The sequence below is a fragment of the Bos taurus genome, chromosome 6, assembly GCF_002263795.3.
Source record: "Bos taurus isolate L1 Dominette 01449 registration number 42190680 breed Hereford chromosome 6, ARS-UCD2.0, whole genome shotgun sequence".
NCBI lineage: Eukaryota > Metazoa > Chordata > Mammalia > Artiodactyla > Bovidae > Bos > Bos taurus.
In genome coordinates, this window is record NC_037333.1 from 104275466 (window position 1) to 104296096 (window position 20631).

The 20631-nt window shown below is 56.4% G+C and overlaps 1 protein-coding gene and 1 long non-coding RNA gene across 2 annotated transcripts; both read right to left on the bottom strand.

Moving 5' to 3' along the window:
- Positions 1 to 6032: 6032 nt before the first annotated feature.
- Positions 6033 to 10337, bottom strand: MSX1 (msh homeobox 1). Its single transcript, NM_174798.3, has 2 exons — positions 9635 to 10337; positions 6033 to 7236 (listed from the first exon to the last, which is right to left on the bottom strand). Exons 1-2 carry the CDS (start codon positions 10101 to 10103, stop codon positions 6794 to 6796), a joined length of 912 nt encoding a protein of 303 aa, NP_777223.2. The 5' UTR covers positions 10104 to 10337; the 3' UTR covers positions 6033 to 6793.
- A 1478-nt stretch (positions 10338 to 11815) lies between these two features.
- LOC112447021 (uncharacterized) lies at positions 11816 to 14113 on the bottom strand. The gene is made up of 2 exons (XR_009494946.1): positions 13565 to 14113; positions 11816 to 12075 (listed from the first exon to the last, which is right to left on the bottom strand). It is a non-coding gene; the product is annotated as an uncharacterized lncRNA (long non-coding RNA).
- Between the last annotated feature and the right edge of the window lie 6518 nt (positions 14114 to 20631).

A 20631-nucleotide genomic window follows, 5' to 3' on the forward strand; every position in this document is an offset into this window, starting at 1 on the left:
AGCCTGGGAGCGCAGGTGACATGCTAGACCAACAGACCTGGGAGGAGCGCTTTTCCTTTCACTCTTTCCAAAGCTCCACGGAGTCACTGTTGTGTCCATTTAGCAGACATGGAGCCTGAGGCTCGGAGAATCTGAGAGGGGAGTCCCGTGTGGGCTTGCCACTGGACGTTTCTTTGGTGGAAGAGCCCCAACTGCCACTGGGAAATAGAAACAGCGGAGGGGTCATCAGAGAGAAAACTAGGTATCTTTTTCAAATAGCATCCCCAAACGTAGAGTTCAGCCTTCACCGCCTGGGAGTCCGGATGGTGCCCTGCTGGGGAGGCAGGGAAGCGGCCCCGCGCAGAGGAGGCTTTGAGGTCGCGCCCCACCTGCCCGAACCTAACCCGCCTCGTTCCGGGTAAACAACGCGGCACGTGCAGCCTGTAGCGCCCCGCGTGCGCGCACGGTGCCTCCGCGCCAAGCGCGGAGAACTCCAGCAGGACCACAGTCCCGTCCGTCTGTGAAACCTGCTTCCCGTGGGTGGAAGAGACAGCCCCTGCGGCCCCACTGCAACAGACTGCGATCCAGCCACCGTTCGGCGCCCGCCAGGAGCTGTAGTTTCTTGGTCTGTAAAATGGGCAGCAAAGGGGGCCGCGGCGGGGCTGGGCTGCCCTGACCTACCCGGAGTCTCTGGTCGGGGCGATCCTTCTGTCCAGCCAGGCCCCCCGAATTAAGAGCAGGCGGTTGAATTCGCTTTTACTCCTCGCAAAAACAGGTCGATATGGCAGTCCGCTGCGATGTTCTAGGTCTTGACAGGCAGGCTTTAGGGGCTGATTCTATAGGTTCCAAGAGGGGCATTAATTTGCTAGAATTCATCATCCAGAAAAGCATGAACTTGGATTTCAGCCCCCCATGTCTGAGTCGTCAGCCCCGACTCTTGGAGTATCTAGGAAAGTGTGTACAACACACACACACACACACACACACACACACACCTCTTTTAGGTACTCACAATCCAGGGTAACTGCCGGCAGTGCCCAGCATCTCACAGAACACTTTCTTTCATTTTATACCAAAAATATTTCAAAGAGATTGTTGCCGCATTCCGCACTTTCTTTTTCGGAAAGTCAGGTTCAGAGAGGTTATGAAATTTGCCCAAGTTCACACAGCTAAGAAGTACCAAAACCGGGATTCCTAACACCAGATGGTCTGATTCCAGCGGTAAACTGGCTGCTGCTTCTAGAAGCACCACCTTCTCGCTTGGGGACAGGAAGGGGGGCGGCAGCTGAACGCATATTTCAGATCTTGAGCCTGGATTCTTCTGAGCACAAGCAGGGCGTGGGGTCTGATTCCAGGGAGACCCTGTGGAGGCTGAAAGCCGGTTTGGGAGAAGAAGGGTTAGGGGAGGGGGTTCCGGAGGAGGAGCCCCTGGGAGGAGGAAGAAGAGCTGGAGTCACCACGGGGTTCCAGGGAGTGCCCGGAGCTCCCTTTGGCATTCTCGATGCCTCCCGGGAGAACCTCTTGCGTCCCAGAACTGATCCGGCGCACACGCGCGCCGGACATTGCCCCCCCCCCCACCTTGTCCTTCACGCAGCGGATCTCCCCCACCCGGTTCTCACCCGCTGTGCTCAGAGCTGTGTATGCCCTTCCCCTGTGGAGCCCCCCACCCCCGCCCCGTGGGCCAATCTCCTAGTGCCTTGCCTCTGCCTGAAGTCTCTTTCTGTGGGCTGGACATCTCTCAGTACCTCATTTCTCAGTTCATCTCCCCCCAGTCAGTGTCTATCAATGGGTCTCCCCTGCCGCCTTTACGTTGTAAATATCAGAGTCACCGGGGCAAAGAGACAGAACTCCTGCAGGGACGTTCGAGGACAGCTTAGAAGTGTTGGGGCTGTTCATTGGGACTCTGGGTGTTGGTTGTGTGCTGTGTGTGCTTGGTTGAGTATGTGTGTTGGTTTTGTGTGCACACAGTGTGCAGCGTCTTTGGTTTTGCGTGGTTGGGTGTCTGCGTGGGTTGGTTGTGGGTGTTGCATCGCATGTGTTTGGCAAGTCCTGTTTGGGTGTGTATCTGTTGACTGTGTGGGTCCGTGTGCTGGGTGTACATGGTTGGTGACTTGTGCGAGTTGTCTGTGTGTGTGACAAAGGTTGATCTGATGTGTGTTGGGTGTCAGCGTTCGTTGTAACATGTCTTGCATGGGTCAGTTCTGTGTATGTTAGATGTGTGTTGTGCTGTATGTCCGAGTGTGTGCTTGCGCGTATGCTTGCGCGCGTGCGCGCGCGCGCAGGCGCTGTCTATCGCCGAGGGCGCCTAGCCGGGCGTCAGGCAGCAACCAGCACTGCCAGAGCAGGGGCTGTGGGCCCCCGAGGCCGCGGGAGGGCGCTGCGGAGGAGGCCGGCCGGGGTGATGAGAGGGTCGCGGAAGGCGTGGAGCAGGGGTGCGGCAGTGGGAGCTGAGTGGAGCGGCAGGAAATCCCAGAGTCTGGAGTGGGGAGCACGCCGGGGTGCCCTGGAGGATGGACCAGGGGCGGAGGGAAGGTTAAGGTGTTTCCCCGGGCGGCCAGCGGCGGGGCTGGGGAAGTGTCCCTGCCCGGCCGCGGTGTGAGCGGCTGAGAGGGGCGGGGACGGAGCCGGGGAGGCCGCACGGCCCCAGGGGCTCGGCCAGGCCGGCGCCAGCCGCCAAGTTGAAAGGCGGCCGCGGCCTCTCCTTGCTGCTTCCCATTGCGCCCCCGAGGGCTCCAGGCGGGGCGCCTGCCGAGGCCGGGGCGGCCTCTCCTCCGCGCCGGGGGTCACTCAGGGGCAGTGGTCGGTGCGCGGCCCGGACCAGCCTCATGGGCTGTGGGACTCGCACTCAAGGCTCCGGCCTCGTGCTTCGTAAATGTCTTCACTGAGTCTCCTGAGCTAGCTGGGCCTTCCGCCACGGGTCAGAGAGCGGAGAAGGGAACCCTCGCACCAGGCGGTCTTAGCGCGCGCTCTCCAGCCCCTCTCCAGCCTCGCAGAGTCCCTGACCGCCCAGGCCCCGCCGACCTGCAACCACAGCTAGGAGCGTCCCAGGTCCCCTGCCGCCCCCTAATCTCAGTTCACTGGCTTCCGCGCCATGGGCTTTGGTCTCGCCGGAGCGGTCAGAAGCGGAGTTTTTGCTGACCGAGACTTATGTCTCCTCCCCAACACAACGAAAACGCCTTCACAGACATTGTGCAGGGCAGGTGAGGTGTCCCTCCTGATCCCCAAGGGTCAGGGCTAGAAGGAGTTAAATTCGGAGAGCCAGGGCCCGAGTTCTGAGGGGCGGGCTTTCCCAGACCCAAATTGCTGGCCCGGCACTGTGGGACCCTCAACGAAAGGGAGCCGGGCAGTACCGGAAAAGCGTGGATCCCCGAGTGGAATCTGTGTTCGGAATCCCTGCTCTCCCCTTTATTGGCTGTGTGACCTTGAAAAAACCGCGTAACCTCTCTGGATCCTTGTTTAAAAAAACAAAAAATCTTAATTTGTTGGGAAGCGTAGAGAAGGTGGTGCCCTCCGGAATTTCAGCACACAGTAGGCTGCATTAAGCGCTGGCTCCTCCTTCATCACAACCTCTAAACGAGGTAGGTGGCGACTCCGTTGTGATTGATCCCAAGTTTCCTGCCGGGGAAGGAAATTGATCCGTAGAGGACCGGACGCGGGAACCCCAGCCCACTCTGTCCTCACTTGATAAACAAGCAACTGCGTTCCAAGGGTTGGGCTGGACGGGAGGCAGTGCCCCCACCTCGCCTCGAATTCCCGCCGGACCCAGCTGAATCTGTCTCAGGTCCTCACCCCAGAGCAGAGCACCCTCCTGATCCAGCAACCATTTATTGAGCACCTTATGTGTGCACGCCCTATCGAGGGAGGAAATCCAGAAACAAAAAGCGGTGCAAAGAAGGGGCTGAACGAACGAAAACAAAAATGGGGAAAACTGGGGACATAGGAGTGAAAGGAAACAGAGACCCAAGGCCCACAGCAGGGCTGGGGCGCGCGCGCAGGCGGGCGCGGGCGGGGGTCGCAGGGCGGCGGTCGGTTCCAAACAAGCAGAGGCTCTGAGTGGGGGATGGGGGCGCGCCCGCCTCGCCTGCAGCTACCGCCAGGCTGGAGCCTCTGCGCGTCTGCCGAGCTCGAGCCGTTGCTCATTACTGCAATTATGTAGCTCTAAGTTTGCCTCGACCCTAAATTGCCAAGTTTCGAGGAGCCAGGAGGCCGGTGAGCTCGGGCCGCGGGAGACACCCGATCCCGCCCTGCCATTCCCCTCTCCCACACGCGTGGAAAACATTCCGGTGTGGCCGATGCACCGTGAGCTGAGAAGATTCAATTCTGCTCGACATAACCGGGGCGCCCTCCCGCGCAGTAGCTCGTTAACACGTCCCCAAAATCCCGGGGACAAGGGAAGGATTCCCAGGCCCATTTCGCAGATGAGGAAACTGAGGAATAGAGTGATCTTCCCTACGCAGAGTCAGGCAGCGGACATCAACCAACGGGTTTCTCTGAAAAGTTTAGTACAAACCCCCAGTATAGGAGAGTGGCCGGGGGAGTTTCAGAAAGGAACTCAGATTTGTGGAAGCCCGGGTGTCCCGCGCGAGGTCACTCGGGATGTTGAGTTTATACGGGGGGTAAACATTCTTTCCGTGTCTGCAAGAAATAGTGATGTACCTAAGCGCTTTTAAGGGGCCGCGTGGGCGCCGGAGTCTGAGACATTTTTAAATATCACTCCCCTCTCTTGGGGATGAAGAGGACCAATTCGGGCCATGCTTGTTGACCCAGAGGCCGGAGACCACCACCCCCAACCCCGACTGCCTGATCATTGGAACTTTCTTTTCTTAGGGAAGGGAGTGGTGACAAGTTCGACTGTAGCCCCATCCGCGGGACAGAGCCTTTGTCAGAGCTACGTAGATCGAAGGATCCAGGACGCAGGGTACCTCGGAACTCGCCGGCACCAGCTGAGAGCCCACCCTGGGTGGCTGCGAACCACCCCGAGCTCTCTTGGAATTCCGAGGCCAACCTCCGCCTGGGGCTAGAAACCGCGTAGTGAGCCCCAGGTTTCCTCCCCACGCCATAGCCGGTCTCTTATCTGCAGAGATGTCTACCCTCCCCGTGTCCAACGTCAGGTACTTCGGGTTCTGACAGCCCTTGGTCTCCTGGCTTCCTCCTCGAAAAGGCCGCCCGGGGCTGCCCTGTCGTGAAATTTGGAGACGCCCCCACAGCCGGACAGAGGTGGAGGTGAGCGGGGAGCCCTGATCTGGTGAGAATTAAGTCAGGGCCCCCAACTCGAAGGAGAACAGAGCGGCTCCTGGAACATAGTAGGCTTTATTTACTAGAGATCCTTTTCTGCCTTCAACATGCTAGCAAAATTGCCCCCGGAAGGCTAAACTTGGCGCTTGTTCAAATATATTCTCCTGGTAGCCTGAATATAACCTACTATATGAAAGAAAAACCCAGTTTGTAGGCAAGCCTCATGCAAAGGACACCCCACGGCGCTTAGTGTATGGCTGCCCTGCGTTTTCAGCAAACAATTTTTAAAGGGGTCGTAATAGGGAGTGTGAAGGCACTCACATTCTGGCAGCCTCAAAATTAGTTCCTCAGACTGCGTCTACACTGGCCACAGCGGCGGGTGATTTAAGAGAGGGAAAGGATGCCTCTCCATCCCCCACCTGGCCTCCTGTGGGAAAAACAGGTTTGCGGGGGTGGGAATTGTCTGGATTAGCTGTCTGCAGTCATCAAACCATTTGGGTGATTCTCTTTGTTTTCATAGACGGGTTAAAAGGGGAGAGAAAAGAAAAGACTCGGTTATGGGTCGCCTGAACAAGTGTCGATTTCAGCTTAAAGTGAATTGGAAAATTGAGCCTAATTATCCAAGGTAATTGCTTCAATTCTCCACTTGACTTTGCTAAGGCAGATCTGTCCTGTGTGTTCAAAAAGGCAACCCCTCTGTCCCTGAATATTGTTGTCACCTTTGAAAAGTTGCTGGCACCAACTACCACCAAACTGAAAAGCAACCAAACCTGAAGAGATGGCAAGGAGTAAAATTAAGACTAAACGAATGAGATAAATTTCTTGTAGCTTAAAATTAATTTATTTAACAAATATAGCTATAATATAAATGATAATAAAATTTCAAATATACAGTATATTACAACAATCCCTTCCAAAGGGAATCTTGAGAGCCACCCAAATGTACTGTTAAATAGAAACAGAAGTTTTTAATTTTTATTTTACAATTTCTTTCTGGTACTGGTAAGAGAGAGGTCCCTTCAACCTACCTTTGTCACGCATCTGTGTATCACTACCCCCCCCCCAAAAAAAAGCAAATGTTTTACTGTTGAAGTTCTTTTAAAGTTTTCTGTTGGCAAGACCCAGGATCTGCCTCTCCTGCAAAGTTCTTCTCTTTCTCCCCAACTGTTCTCATTTCCAAAATCTTCAAACATGAATTTTCTCTGTGCTTTTTCCTGCCAGGTGTTAGGACAGGAGGCAGCCACGCAGGAGGCACGGCCTCTAGATCTGGTCCAACCACTAACTCTGCTGGGGACTGTGGATACCTTTGGAAACCTCTCTGTCCTCAGTTCCCCCATCTGTAACTCGAAGGGATAGATCTAGCTTCTAGAAGAGCGTCATGGGGCCCTCCCAGCCACTTTGGGGGAGGGAATCAGACTTCAGAGAGTTTACTCCGGTAGCAACGGAGGACAAACCAGAGCAGTGTGGGCGTTAAAGAGAAGGTGCCAGGCGGTGCTGAACAGGGGAGCACCTCGTGGGAAGGCTCCTGTTGCTTGCTGGAGGGATCGGCTGGCACCCTAGGTAGGCAACCCTGGGCCTTCTATGTCAGGTGGTACATGCTGTAGCCCACGTGGGCTGTGTAGAGTCCCACGGGCGCCACGGGCAGCGCGGCGCGCTGGAAAGGGCCAGAGGCCCCGTAGAGCGAGGCGCCCGCGGCGGCTGCTACGGCGGCAGGGCCTCCCAGTGGGAAGGAGAGGCCGAAGGCTGCGGGGGGCAACATGGGTTTAGCGGCCATCTTCAGCTTCTCCAGCTCGGCCTCCTGCAGTCTCTTGGCCTTGGCGCGGCGGTTCTGAAACCAGATCTTCACCTGCGTCTCGGTGAGGCTGAGCGAACTGGAGAACTCGGCGCGCTCGGCGATGGACAGGTACTGCTTCTGGCGGAACTTGCGCTCCAGCGCCAGCAGCTGGGCGGTGGTGAAGGGCGTCCGCGGCTTGCGGTTGGTCTTGTGCTTGCGCAGGGTGCAGGCCGGAGGGCTCAGCCGCCCTGAGGGGCCGAAAGAGAGAGAAATGCAGAGGGTTAAGAAAGTGGAGCGCCATCCGCCCCGAAGTGGGAATAATAATAACAACGCCCGCAATTCATTTGCGTCGAGCACTTCGGCGCCAGGCGCCCTCCTGGAGCGGCACTTGGAAAATGTCTTCTCCAGCTCCCACCGCCGGCCCACAGGGTAGACGTTCTTGTCTACCTTTTGCAAATGAGGAAACGAAGCTTCCAGGTAAAGCTCAGCCGTGTTCAAAGCCAGATATAATTGGGAAGAGGTAAACAGCCCTTAAATCTAAGTGGCTGCTTAGGAAGGCTTTCTCCCACCACCACTCAGGTTGGGACGGGTGGATATTAACAGGACAAGAAATGCGCAGAAAGAGGCCCTGCACCCGAGATCATATTTAATTTTAGGCGTTGGCTAAACATTTATCATCTGTGCCCACTAAGTGCTCAGCGCCTGGGGATACGCCGTTCTGTGGCTGAAAATCCGTATCTCCCAATCCCACACTCTTTCACTTATAACAGTGTGGTCCATGGGGTCGCAAAGAGTCGGGCAGGACTTAGTGCCTATTCTAAGCTCGGGCCTCGCTGACCAGAGGTGGAGCAACCCCGGATGTCACACCATAGCCGAATCTCAAATATAAAAATGTGCCACAGTCTGGGGCTTGCTTTTAACGGGGCTTTTTCTTATGATTGTTCCAATTGTGTTTTAGGCCTGTTCCACACCCAGCTCCTTGGCCTCTGGTCTCTCTCATATGTGTGCCTGTTATGGGCAGAATGCAATGGCTTCTCCTCGACCAGTGCTCCAGTCCACAGAGATCAACGCTGCTGGTGCCCAGCTGCCTTTTTACTTATGGCTTCAAAATATACCCTCAAGGATGGGCGGTGAGAACACCTTGGCAGAGGGCTCACGCGGCCCTGGACAGGGTCGGCTGGGCGAGTCAACGCCTGCCACACCCAGCAGCTGTCGCCTAGTTAAAAACGTGGAACACAGTTATTCCCAGGACAACAGAGATCACCCCGACTTTGGGTCAGAACCCAGGCCTGAAAAGAATTCTTAAGTCCTGGAAGGGACGCTTTGCCTACGCAGCAGCTTCACTGGGGGAGAAATGAATTCAAATCTAGAGAATGTTTTCACCAGACGGGTTTTGCCTAATTATGCAATTTTCTTTTTGGAATGCTTTAAAAAAAAAAAAAAAAAAAGATGATCCTCTGGGCTCTCAGGCCACCAGGATGTGAGTCAAACGAAAACTGGTGCTAACATCCCCCCTTCTTCCCTGGTCGAGACCATTGGGAGTCCGGGAAGCAGTTGGCCCCCGACTCGTTTTCCGCCGGGCCACCCGAGGGGCGGGCGCCGAGGGAAACGTCACACCCTTCGGTAGTTAACAGCCCAGCGCTAGGCCACCTTCTCCGGCCATTAGGCCCGGGGAGGGGCTAGCCTTTCAAAGACGTTTAATCCCCCGATAAAAATCATTCCTCAGCATCACGCCATTGAATTCGGGTTGCTATTATGCCGCACCAAATAATCGGAGGAAACGAGGAAAACTTGGGAATTTCCCGTGCTCCTGAAATATCTCCGAGTGTGTTCGCTGGGCAGAGAAGCCCGGTGGCCCGCGAGGCCTCGGAACGACCCCAAAGGGGTCTTTGGCGGCTGGAGTCCGCTTGCACCACCCAGCCCGAGACATTTGGGAGCTCCAGATCATGTTGGAGGGGGCGCCTCCCACTAATTGACTTGGTGCCCCGCCCCCTCCACTGGAACCTGAGCGCTTCGCCTCCTCCCCCTACATGATCCATCCACCCTGAGCACCAAGTATCCACCTGAAACACGAAGGGGGCGGGGGAGGGGGGATTTTGCAAGAGTTTCGGAAACACAGTGGGCAAAGAAATACTCTGGTGGGTGGACGTGGAGAAGGGGAGGGGGGCGCACTAGGCTTCCACGATGAGAAAGTGAAACTCTGCTCTGGAAAGATGTCCCGCACTCTTCGAACCCACCCGTTGGGGTAACGGCGAAGTAACAGGGCTTAGGCTCTGACAGAGGAGCCAGCCGAGACTCCTGGGGTCGTTTGGTGGGGGCCCGAGGAGATGGTGCCCAGACACCCGTGTCCTACAAGTGAACTCCTACCCGCAGCGTCGCTTGGACAAGGCGAGAAGCCCGAGAAGGTGGACCGAGAGCTGGGCCTGGGCCAGGCCTCGAACCCTCTTCCTGGGTGGGAGTGGGGAGAGGCGTCGACGCCCCCCCGCCCCGTGCTCCGCGACCACTCATCTGCAGCACCGGTTCCAGGTACCCGGCCGCAGGTACGCAGACGCCGGAGACAAACAGGCGCCGGAGCGCGGCCTGGCGCCCTCGGGTCCCACAACCCCGCCGGCCCCCTCCCCCGCAGCCTGGGTTCTGGCTACTCACTGGACGGGGGCGGGGAGAAGCGGGGATTCTGCATCCACGGGGTCCTCTCGGGTTTCTCGGGGCTCTCGGCTTTGACGAGCGCATCTTCTGGCAGTTTGAGGAGTCCTCCCACCGAGAAATGGCCGAGCGGTCGCGGCGAGGACGGCGCATCCGGGGCGCCCAACGACCCCGGCCGGGCACCTAGAGGCTGCGCGGAGCCGCCCGCCGCCTGTGCGCCCTCCGAGGCCGCCAGGACGCTGTCCTTCGCCCCGGGCTTCCTGTGATCGGCCATGAGCGCCTCCACGCTGAAGGGCAGGAGCGAAGGGGACACTTTGGGCTTGGCCCCCTCCTCGTCTGCGCCCATAGCGGCCGCCGTGGCCGCGGTGGTGCTGGGGGTCTGGCCTCCGCCGCCCCCCGCCGGCTTGCCGAAGGCGGAGTCCTCCACTTTGACACCGAGTGGCAAAGAAGTCATGTCAGCAGCCGGGGCCATGCAGAGCCGGGCCACCCCTCCAGCCGCAGCTCCGGCCAGCCGCCGGGCATGAGCTTCGGGCGTGCTGGGAGCGCGGTCGGCCTCTTGGAGCGTCCGGGGCCCTGGCCGGGCGGGCTCTACCGCGCGCGCCTCCCGCCCCTTCCCAGAAGGCCAGCTCCGGCGCTCCGGGCCTGGTTATCCGCTGGCGCCGCCGCGCAGGCGGAGTTCTCGGGCTCACCAGCCGGCTCCGGGTCGGGCCGCCGCTCCCCAGAGAACTTGTTAATAAGGCGAGGCCAGCGCGGCGGCGGCCAATCAGCGCGCGAGGGGGAGGGTCCGGCGCGATCCATTGGGCCCCGCTCGGGCGGACTTGCCCCGAGGCGCGCTGGGCCTCGGGGCGCGTGGGGCTGGGCCCAGGCCCCAGGAGGGCAGAGGAGGGGAGTGGGCGCCGGAAAAACTTTCCTCCAAGCTACAGCCCGTGCCGCCTGTCCCTGTGTGGGTCCCCCTGGGTCTCTTATTTTTTTGTGTTCCTGGGGGACTTCCCCTTGTGCTTTATGCTACTCTTCTGCTCTACCCCCTTCCTCCCTTTGCCTTATCTCCCTTCTTTCCAACTTCTCCCTTTTTTTCTCTATTCCTTTCCTGTTTCTCTCCTGCCTCCCCCTTACCTTTCTGTTGTGTCAGCTGCTGGTGTGTGTTTCTCCCTAGTGGATAGTAGAGGATGGTTCCCCTCCTTACCACGGTAATTGGAGTTGAAGTCATTTCTTGTATATTCTTTTTATAGTTAAAAAAAAAAAAAAACCTGCAGGCTTATTTATTATAGTAGAAAGACATAACATTAATGTATTCTGTAAACACTTTCATTTTCTTCTGTTTCAATCTTCAAAACTTTACCTCTGCGTGTAAGTGGGCCTTTGTCTTCGAAGTGCTGGACTGAAGTTTGCCTAAGAAGCCACTTTGGCGTGGTGCTACGGATGTTAAGAATAAGATTGCATTATGTTATCTGGAATGCATAATCGAGTTTCTCGCTGTGAACTTTAGGGGTGGGGGTGGGGTGGGATTACAACACCTATACTGGCTACCGGCTGGGGGAAGGCCGGTCATTTTGATAAAGAAGTTACTGAATATAAAACCAACAGAAACGACCCCAAAACACTAACCTGGCCTTAATGTGACCTCGATCGCGTGTCCGCAGAAACAATGATAATTCTCCATCTCTGGATCTGATCTTGGGGGGTTAGGGAGGTGTGGTGGTACATTTGGGAGAGAGGGCGAAGAAATGAGGACACTCCCAGGGACAGATCCTCCACGCTGGGTATGAGAACTTTTATGCTGCCAATTTCGGAGGAAACGTGATTTTTATTTTTGCTGTTTAAAAAAAGAGGGGAACATGAGTTGGGGGGGGGGGCGGTGTGCGGAGACGTAAGATCTACACAAACTCGGATCGTGGCTCCGCTGTTTTCTGCGCCTCCTCTTTATGGCCTCTTATCCCGGGCCCCAGGCCGGCGGCTCCCCGGGAGCTGGCGGCGGTGATTGGCGGCTCACCGGCACCGGCTATTGATGGCTGCGGGGTTCTAATCTCCAGGAAACACAAGGGGCTGCTGTGGCCATTTAGGGGTAATTATCCGACCGCGGAGGGACAGCGAATTCCCTCGCCTTTTAACTGGGCGCAATAAAAGCTGTAGATTAGGGGCGTCCAGATTAAGGAAAATGAATTACTAGAGCGGGAACTTTATTACCTGGACGGCGTCCGGGGTCTGGCGGAAGGGGTCGGGATGCAAACGCCGGGGAGATTGGCAGCCTCGCAGAAGTCCGCAGGCTCCACGACGTTTAAGGCCTGGGGCGGGTTAGGGAATATCCTCGCGTCTGTGAAATTCACGCCGCCTCTGCAGACCTCCTGCACTCCCAAGCCCTGGGCAGGGTTTAGGGCCTCCAGCTCGCGTCTGGCCCAGCTGGAGGCGCGGCGCACCGTTGCGGCCTCTCTAAAGACAGGGGACCCCTGGGGGAGACAGGAGAATAGAGTCCTTCTTCCAGGCCAGGAAACCTAGGCCCCGGAGGTTTGCTTGAGGGTTCAAGGATAAAAGGACATATACTCCCACTTTAGAACTATAGGAACTGGCACTCAGCGAGGCTCCCAGTCGGGATGACCAACTTCTATCACCCGCATTTCCAATTAAACTCTCCCTAGGACAACAGGCACGTGGGAATGTTATTCTGCATTAGGGTTCAAGAGGGAGAGACAACCGAGGCCCCTAAGTTGTTTAGGTCAACCTTTTCAAATTGATCAGTGCGACTTTCTGTTGGGACTTGCTTTTGCTCCGCCCTTGGCTCCCATCTCAACAAGTTTGGCTTCCAGATCACTTTGAGAATCTACTATATCTCAGAACTTTCTCACTAGAAAATGCACACCAGTAAAAACAACTTCAAAGGAGGACCCCCTTGGAGTCCGCCAGATAAGACCACCACCACCACCACCACCACCACCCCCTGCTTTAGGGCTTTAGGGCGGACCTGGGGCTCGAACCCCGAAAGTGCAGGCGCGAGGCGCAGAGGGGGCTCAAAACTGTGTCTGGCCGGCGCAGCCAGTCCAGGCCAGGCCGCGGACCGGACGGCCGGGCGGCGGGAGAAGGGCCGCATCGCTAATTGCGGGGATAAACAATCTGTCACGATCCCTCAGCGCGCCTAATAGGCAGACGAGGATGTTGTTTTTAGGCGCCAGCGGCGGCCCGATCAAAGGCAGCAGCCGGCGCAGGGGCCCTTGAAGTCGCGCGCCCCCGCCTCCTGGGAGCAAACTGCCTGCACCCGCAGCCCAGGGCCCTGCCGCCGGCCCCTGGGTTTCGCGAGCCCGGCCCGAACTCCAGGGCCTCTTTTTTTTAGGTTCGGACTGGGTTCGTGTCTCCTCTGGCACGGAAACGGCGGGAAGGATGTCTGCGGAGGAAAAGGGGTGCAGAGCCGTGGATTCCATGTGGAATCCGTGCTCGAAATCGCGCCGGGATCTTCCACCGATCCGCCCCTGGGCTGCGGGGTAGCGGAAACGATGCCCACAGTCTCAGAGAAGGGACTTGGAGAAAAGGAACAAAATATCTGTCTCCCGGGGCGTGTGGTTCCCGAGGAAGGAAGGGCACACGTTGGGGGCAGTGAGAGAGCGCCTTCTCTGCGTTGATTTTTTGTCTGGGCCTTTTCGGATTTCCCGGTTGGCGGTTTCCAAGAGCTGACAGGGCCGGGGGGCTGCGCCTGTTATCTCGCCGCCAGCACTAGCCCCCAGGCGCTTCTACTGCCTGCATTTCTCGGCGTGGCCGCGGCAGCCCAGAAAGCCGGGCTGTAATTCATGCCTGGCAAGGGCAGGGCTGGCTCGCCGCAGATAAAGCTCGGGGACTGGCGTTCGGCTTCCATGCTGTCGCACTCCGCTCCCCTCCCCTCCAGCCTCGCTCCTTCTCCCCTTGTTCCCGGATATCTTAAAGCACTCCCCGCGCCCCAGATGGGAGCACCTCCACGTTTCGGATCCTAAAGACGGCTTGTCCTGCAGCCACTCTCTGGGCAACTGGTGGTGGTGGTGCTCTTCCCCTTTCTCTCCCTCAATACCCCCCCCCCCACGCCTATTTTATAGGACTGTGTGGCGGCCGAGGAAAAGTGGTGTTTTTAGCACACACACACACCCCCCCGCCCCCGCCTCCTTGTGGGCAAAGATTCCTTTGGCGAGGCATCCCGTCTTAGAGACCGCCGTCTTTATCTTGGTGTTGGCGCGGCGGGTTCGAAGAGCCCGCAGCAAGATCCCTCACTTCTGGCATTCGTTGTCACCTCCGTCGGGTTTTTGTTTATGCCCCCTCCCCCGTTTCCCAATGCATTTTGTGGCCTCGACCCAGGAGTCCCGCGTGCATTTTTTAAAAATGTGCAGCTCAGTGGGATCCCCCGGCAATTAGCGAGCCCCAAACAGTCCTCTTTAATAGAATGAATGTGCTATGAAAACCGATTACCCGGAACGATTTATTTTGGTGGGAATTCACCAATCTTCAGGAGGGCGATGGAGGGGGACGGGGGTGGGGGTATTTTGCCATGGGGATGGAGGCGGGTTGACAAGTAGACAGAAAGCCCGACCAGGGGATCCCCCAACCTGCGGAGGGGGGCCTCCCGACCCCAGTTCTCCCGCCTATTGGCCTCTGTCTCCTAGAAGTGAGCGGCTGGGAGTCAGAGGTTTGGGAAACTGGGAGTCACTGATGGAATCCTTTGGGAAGAGTTACAGCTTTCCAGAGAAAGACACTGGAGAGCTCAGAACTCCAGGGAATCTTCAGCTATTGCCTGAATATCCGCAGCACAGATGCGGAGCAAAAAAAGCTTTCTGCTTGCCTGGGACCTGGACAGAACTTACGCCTTTTAAGAGTTTTGGTGCCCTTTTTAATTCGAAGTAAAAAAAAAAAAAAACTGGTTGTAAAAAATATTTTCTTCTTCTTGCTATTCCTCCGCTTAAGCGGGCCCCACTTGTGCAGTGGAACTGCCCAAGTGCAGTGCATTTTACCCGGCGCCAGAGAGAAATCGACAAGTCCGACTCCCTGCTTCTTCCCCTTCCCGCCCTTCCATCCCCTCCCCCTTGCTTCTTTCCTCCAGATCGGGCCTGGGCTTCCTTGTGTCTTTAAATTCGGAAGAGGGTGAGGGGTGTAGATCCGCGGGGGAGAGAGTGGGCCCCCCTTTCAAATGGCCCAAATTAATGTGATCGCGACATGAGGGTGCACTTGGGGAAGATGAAAGCGGAGGCCGGCCGGCTCCTCCTAGAGCTCTATAATTATAGATAATATATCCCATTTCAAAGCAATTAGACCAATCAGGCGTAACGAACCACTTTGCTGCCGATGAATAACAAAGGCGCACGGTTATTTAAGCCCAGAGATGTCAGGCAGACCCCGAGGCTCCAGGGGCCGACCAAACATCTTCCATCCTGGCTCTTCCACCCTGGGCTAAAGAAGGTTCGCCCTTCCCGCCCCCTCTAACCCCCACCTCCAGGCTTTCCACCGAGGGCCCCATCTCAGTTCCAGCAGGGGCCTGGAGGGGCAGGGGGTTGGAAGAAGTGGAAGGAAAAGAATTGACTTTTTTTGAGCTGGGTGTCAGGACTCTTGTCAGAGGTTTCACAAACTTTATCTGATTTAATCCTCTTTACTTTGGGAGATAGGTATTATTATAGGCTTTCCCACTATTTCCAGATGAGAGAATAGAATCAGAGAGGCTAAGTATCTTGCCCAGGGTCACACAGCTAGGTAGTAGTGGCGCCAGGATCTGGACACGGGTGGGTCTGAGCCCCGAATCCACTCTTCACTCTGTGGCAGTCTCTCTCAGGGAGCTTTCAAAAGAGGAGATGCTCTAAAACCCAGAGGGTGCTGTTAGGACTTAATGACACTGCCTCCCTCAATCCGAGAAATGGGTTTTGGTCCATCACTTACTACACTTCTCTCCTGCGGCCCACCGCCTTCTAGAATTTTGAAAACTGTCCAGTTTTCCCATGAATTTATTAAATGTAGAGAATCTCAGGTCTTTCAGAAAAAAGACATCTGGGCTGCGAGCTGATACACCAACCAAAGGCCGAGGACTTTTTTTTTTTTTTTCCTGAGCCTCGATTTGTCGGATTTAAAATAGGTACTCTGTTCCTCAGTTCAGATAACGCTGTTGGCCCTCCGGAAGACGCCACACCGCGGGACTCCACCGCACTGTGGCAGGTTCCCAGCGCTTTGAGCACATCTGAGGCATCCGGGATGGGCTGGGGGGTCTGGAGCCTTCCTCAGGGCTTGCCATTTCCTCTCCTGCAGGAGGACGTGGGATGGCATGGGCGGCCCTACCCCTCGAATGGAAGGTAGCCCAAGGTACCTTCCAGGTGGGGAACCTCATATTTCACCCCCAGCTCGACCACGGGGAAAAGAGACTGAACGGGGAAACCAGACCAGGGCGGAGATGGGCAGGAACAGTCATCAATAGACACATGAAAAAAAGACAGCCACGGGGATGGCGGAGGATAACAGCCCTGGATACAACGATGCCGAGAAGCCGAAGAACCTCTGCCATCCGGGGACTCTTGAAGGACCTAAATATGAAGTGGAATGGAAGGCGAGTTTGGGATGCCTAGGAAGGCCAGCGCTGACACGGGAAAAGAGAGCAGTCGAAGGTGGGGCGGGGCGGGGACGGCTCAGGGAATGTCCTCCGAAGTGCGGCGGACACCCCACCGTGGCTGGGCCGAGCGCGCGCGGGCCAGGAGGGGTCCCCGGGACTTGAGAGGAACAGCGGGGATGAGGGTTTTGGGTGGGGCTAGGTAGTCTTGGAGGCCCCTGGGCCCCCTTCTCACCGCGATTCCCACCTCCCCTCCTCTTTTTCTTGGGTCCCTGACTTTTCCTTCTCTGCGTCCTCCTTCTCACCCTCCGTGTTTCTCATCTGTCTCGGAGGCGGGTCTCTGCCTCAAGCGTGTCTCTCTTGGTCTCTTCGGAGAGATGTGGAAACCTCGATCTCTTCACCCCTCTGCCGTATCTGGGTCCTTCGGTTTCTATCACCAAGTCTCTTTCGGCCCCACTCCCCCGTCTATCCCTTCTCCGAGGTTTTTATCTTATTCTCTCGCCTCCCGCCCCGGCCCGTTTCCCATTTCTGGAGCGGCAGTTGGCACCTTCGGGAGCGGCAGGAAGCGCTCTTCCGGGCCCTGGTACTGCCCTCCCACCCCCTGCCCGAGGCTGATCGTTTCTCTTCTGAGCCTCGGTTTCCCTGTCTGGACCTTACAAGGTCTCTTCCTTCTAGGGTTCTCGAAAGGATGGAAAAGGGAGGTGGCAGAGCCGAGAAGGTGCCCAGCGTGGGCACCCAGTGGGGTCAGCAGACCTCCAAGGTATCGCTCAGAGTCCTTCACCCCCAGCGTCCCAGGATTGACAGTGGAAACACGGAGCAAATGGAAACACAGAGCACGCTGGGGAGGGCGCGGGAGTGGCCGGGGAACCCACCAGAACCGCCGAGAACTGGGGAGGGGAGGTTCTGTAAGGAGAAGCCCTGCTCCAAGTCCTTGACCCAGCCTGGGGCGCTTAGGCCCGACCCCAGCCATTTCCCTCCTGGCTGGCTACTCAGGACCCGACCTAAGGGCCCGGAAGGGTCCGGCCAGGCCGTCCCAGGTCTTTGCGCTCCGGCCCTAACTACCCTCCGCCTTCTGGAAAAGGCAATGACCCGCCTCTGCCCTCCACGGCTTTTACGCCTTTGCTATCCTTGGACCTCGCTTTCCTTGCCGATGAGCACGAAGCAGGGCTGCTCCGTGATTTAAAATGAGTTGGGCGCTGCCTTCCTGGGGAGGGCGGAGGGCTCTGGGAGACACAGGCGGGAAAGCCTCCAGCCTGCACTTAATCAGTGCGCTACGGAACACACACTCCATAGACAGGGAAACAGACCCAAAGAGGAGTCATTTCCCCCTGGTCTCTGAGCTAGAAACGGACAGAACTGGCACTAAAATGTAAGCTGTCCAACTCCTTTGTTTTTGTTCAGTCACGACTCTTTTTTAACCCCACGGACTGTAGCCACCGCCGCCCCGCCCCCCCTCAAGATTCCTCTGTCCATGGGATTTCCCAGGCAAAGAATACTGGAGTGGGTTGCCATTTTCTCCTCCAGGGGTTCTTCCCCACCCAGGGATGGAACTGGTGTGGCCTACATTCACAGGTGGGTTCTTTTATCCCTGAGCCATCCGGGAAGCCCAGCCCCTTACCCAGTGTTCATCCGTCCCCACCCTCAGGAAGGTCAGGAAACCCTGGACGTTCCAACTGTGCCCAGTGGCTTGAATCTCTGTGACCATCCAGAAGACCTTGTCCATTTGCGAGGACTCATTTGCAAACGGGGCTTCCCAGGTAGCTGTAGTGGTAAAGAGCCCTTTTGCCAACGCAGGTAGATGTAAGAGACCCCTGGTTCGGAAGATCCCCTGGAGGAGGGCATGGCAACCCATTCCAATACTCTTGCCTCTCCAGGCATAGACAGAGGAGCCTAGCAGGCTGCGGTCCATAGGGTCGCACAGAGTCGGACACGACTGAAGCGACTTAGCACGCACGCACTGGCGCACTCTCGCCCTGGTAGGTTCAGGGAGCGTCTGTCCTGCCTCTCCGGTGAGGGCCGGAGCAGGGGCTCTGGCACTCTGGGCCAGGCGGGGTTAGGTTCTTGAAGCCAGGCAGGCTGGAGGGACCCGCTTTGACTGAGCACCGCCTCTGTGCTAGGTGCTTTCGATGCATCATCACAGCTCCCGAGGTGGTCGTCCTCCTTCCCAGATGAGAAAAAAAAAGAGAACTGAAGTAGCACATTCTGGGCCGCGCAGCTGAGCCTGGGGACACCGGAGCTGGGAACGGTGTCACGGCGCACTTTCGCTGCACCACGCATGTAGGGACGAAGGGAAGTCTGCTGTGCCTCGCTCAGCCTCTGCAAGGGGTAGACGGGCCGTGGAGGTTGTAAATGCCCGAGGCTTTGATTCCGTTCTGCTTTCCCCCCACTGCCAGCAGGTTTCGGGTTGGAATCTCAGACCCGCAGGTTCCTGAAGCTCTTGGAAGGGGCAGGGTCACGGCTTCTTCTGGGGCCACGCCCTTCATTACGCCACGCCCCCTCGCCTCGCCACGCCCCTCTGGACTCCGGGCTTGCCTTGGGGCTTTGGAGTGTGTTACAGAATGAATGACGACCCTCTGCCGGACCTCAATTGCTGCATCAGTGCTATGGAGACCTGAGCTCCTCTTTGCCGCCCTCCCTGAGAGTGTGTGAGAAGGATCTGAATCCAAGGAAACTGGAAAACTGAGGAGACAAATGCCAAGATGGGGAATCGTAAATTCTATTAATATTAATAATAGTTAATACAACAATGACTATTGCAAAGTACTCTTCTGAGCTCTGAGGGTGACTTAATTCTTTGAATCTTGGCAGCAACTCTATTTTTAACCCTGGTTTACGTACAGGAAGGGCTTCCCTCATAGCTCAGTTGGAAAAGAATCCGCCTGCAATGTAGGAGACCCCCACCCCCACCCAGGTTCGATTCGTGGGTTGGGAAGATCCCCCGGAGAAGGGATAGACTACTCACTCCAGTCTTCTTGGGCTTCCCTTGTGGCTCAGGTGGTAAAGAATCTCCCTAAAATGTGGGAGACCTGGGTTCTATCCTGGGTTGGGAAAATCCCCTGGAGAAGGGAAAGGCTACCCACTCCAGTATTCTGGCCTGGAGAATTTCATGGACTGTGTAGAGCATGAGGTCGCAAAGAGTCGGACACGACTGAGCTACTTGCACTTCACATAGGGGAAAGATGGAGTAAAGTAGTTTACATGAGCAAAAACGGTCTTGCTAGGTGGCTCAGTGGTGAGGAACCCATCTGCCAGTGCAGGAGACACAGGTTCGATCCCTGGGTGGGAAAGATCTCCTGGAGAAGGAAATGGTAACCCACTCCAATATGCTTGCCTGGAGAACTCCCTGGACAGAGGAGCCTGGCTACAGTCCACAGAGTCGCCAAAGAGCAGAACATGACTGATTGACTAAACAACAATAGCAATGAACAAAAACAAGGTGTTCTAGGATTTCCCATGGCACCCAGGGGATTCTCAGGCCCGCCACTGCATGGATGGACCTCCCTCTGGAGACCCCTGCTCTGGACTCCCTGGTGGGGAAAGGGCAGAGCAGGCTGCAAAGCCTGGCCCATTCACAGCACTGGTGCTTCCAGCTGCCCAGCTCTGATCCCTGGGAGTGCCTCTGGGGTGGCTCCCCAGAACAAGCTTGTGTGAGCCCCCAGGACTAGGACAGGGCCAGGCAAAGAGGGGACACTTCAGAGTCGAGGTGAATGGATGACCAGAAGGCAGTGTCAGATCTTCAGCATGAGCCGGGCCCTTAACCCAGAGTATCAGGCCAGACCCATTAGGGCCAGAGACCTGAGCCCTAGGCTCAAGTGTGAAAACAGTCCATCTCAGCGCTATCAAATAGTTCTTGATGGCCTTTTAAAAGAACACTCCCTGGTCAGGGAACTGGATCCCTCATGCTGCAACTAAGGTCTGGTGCAGCTAAATAAATAAATACAAATTATATATATGTATGTGTGTGTATGTGTGTGTATATATATATAAAGAACACTCAATTGCTGGCCCTGCCAAGTTTAAGCCTCCTTTAAACCTGAAGTTGAGTTCTCAAAATCACTGCAGATAGGGACTTCAGCCATGAAATTAAAAGACTCTTGCTCCTTGGAAAGAAAGCTATGACAAACCTAGACAGCATATTAAAAAAGAGACATCACTTTGCTAACAAAGGTCCTTATAGTCAAAGGTATGGTTTTTCTAGTGGTCATGTACAGATGTGAGAGTTGGACTATAAAGAAGATTGAGCATGGAAGAATTGATGCTTTCAAATTGTGGTGCTGGAGAAGACTCTTGAGGGTCCTTTGGACTGCAAGGAGATCAAACCAGTCAATCCTAAAGGAAATCAGTCCGCACAGAGACCTCCTATCTGATCCAATGGTGGGTCCTGGGTCGTAGCCCAATTAAGTGAAAATATATCTGGGCTTATCAGGTTCAGGCGTGGTACCCTCGGTGGTCCCCCGGCGGCCCCAGA

Coding starts and splice junctions, on each gene's coding strand:
- MSX1 (NM_174798.3), bottom strand. CDS start 10,103: ATGGCCCCGGCTGCTGACATGACTTCTTTGCCACTCGGTGTCAAAGTG. Junction 7,237..9,634: donor CTTCTCCCCGCCCCCGTCCA/GTGAGTAGCCAG, acceptor TCGGCCCCTCAG/GGCGGCTGAGCCCTCCGGCC.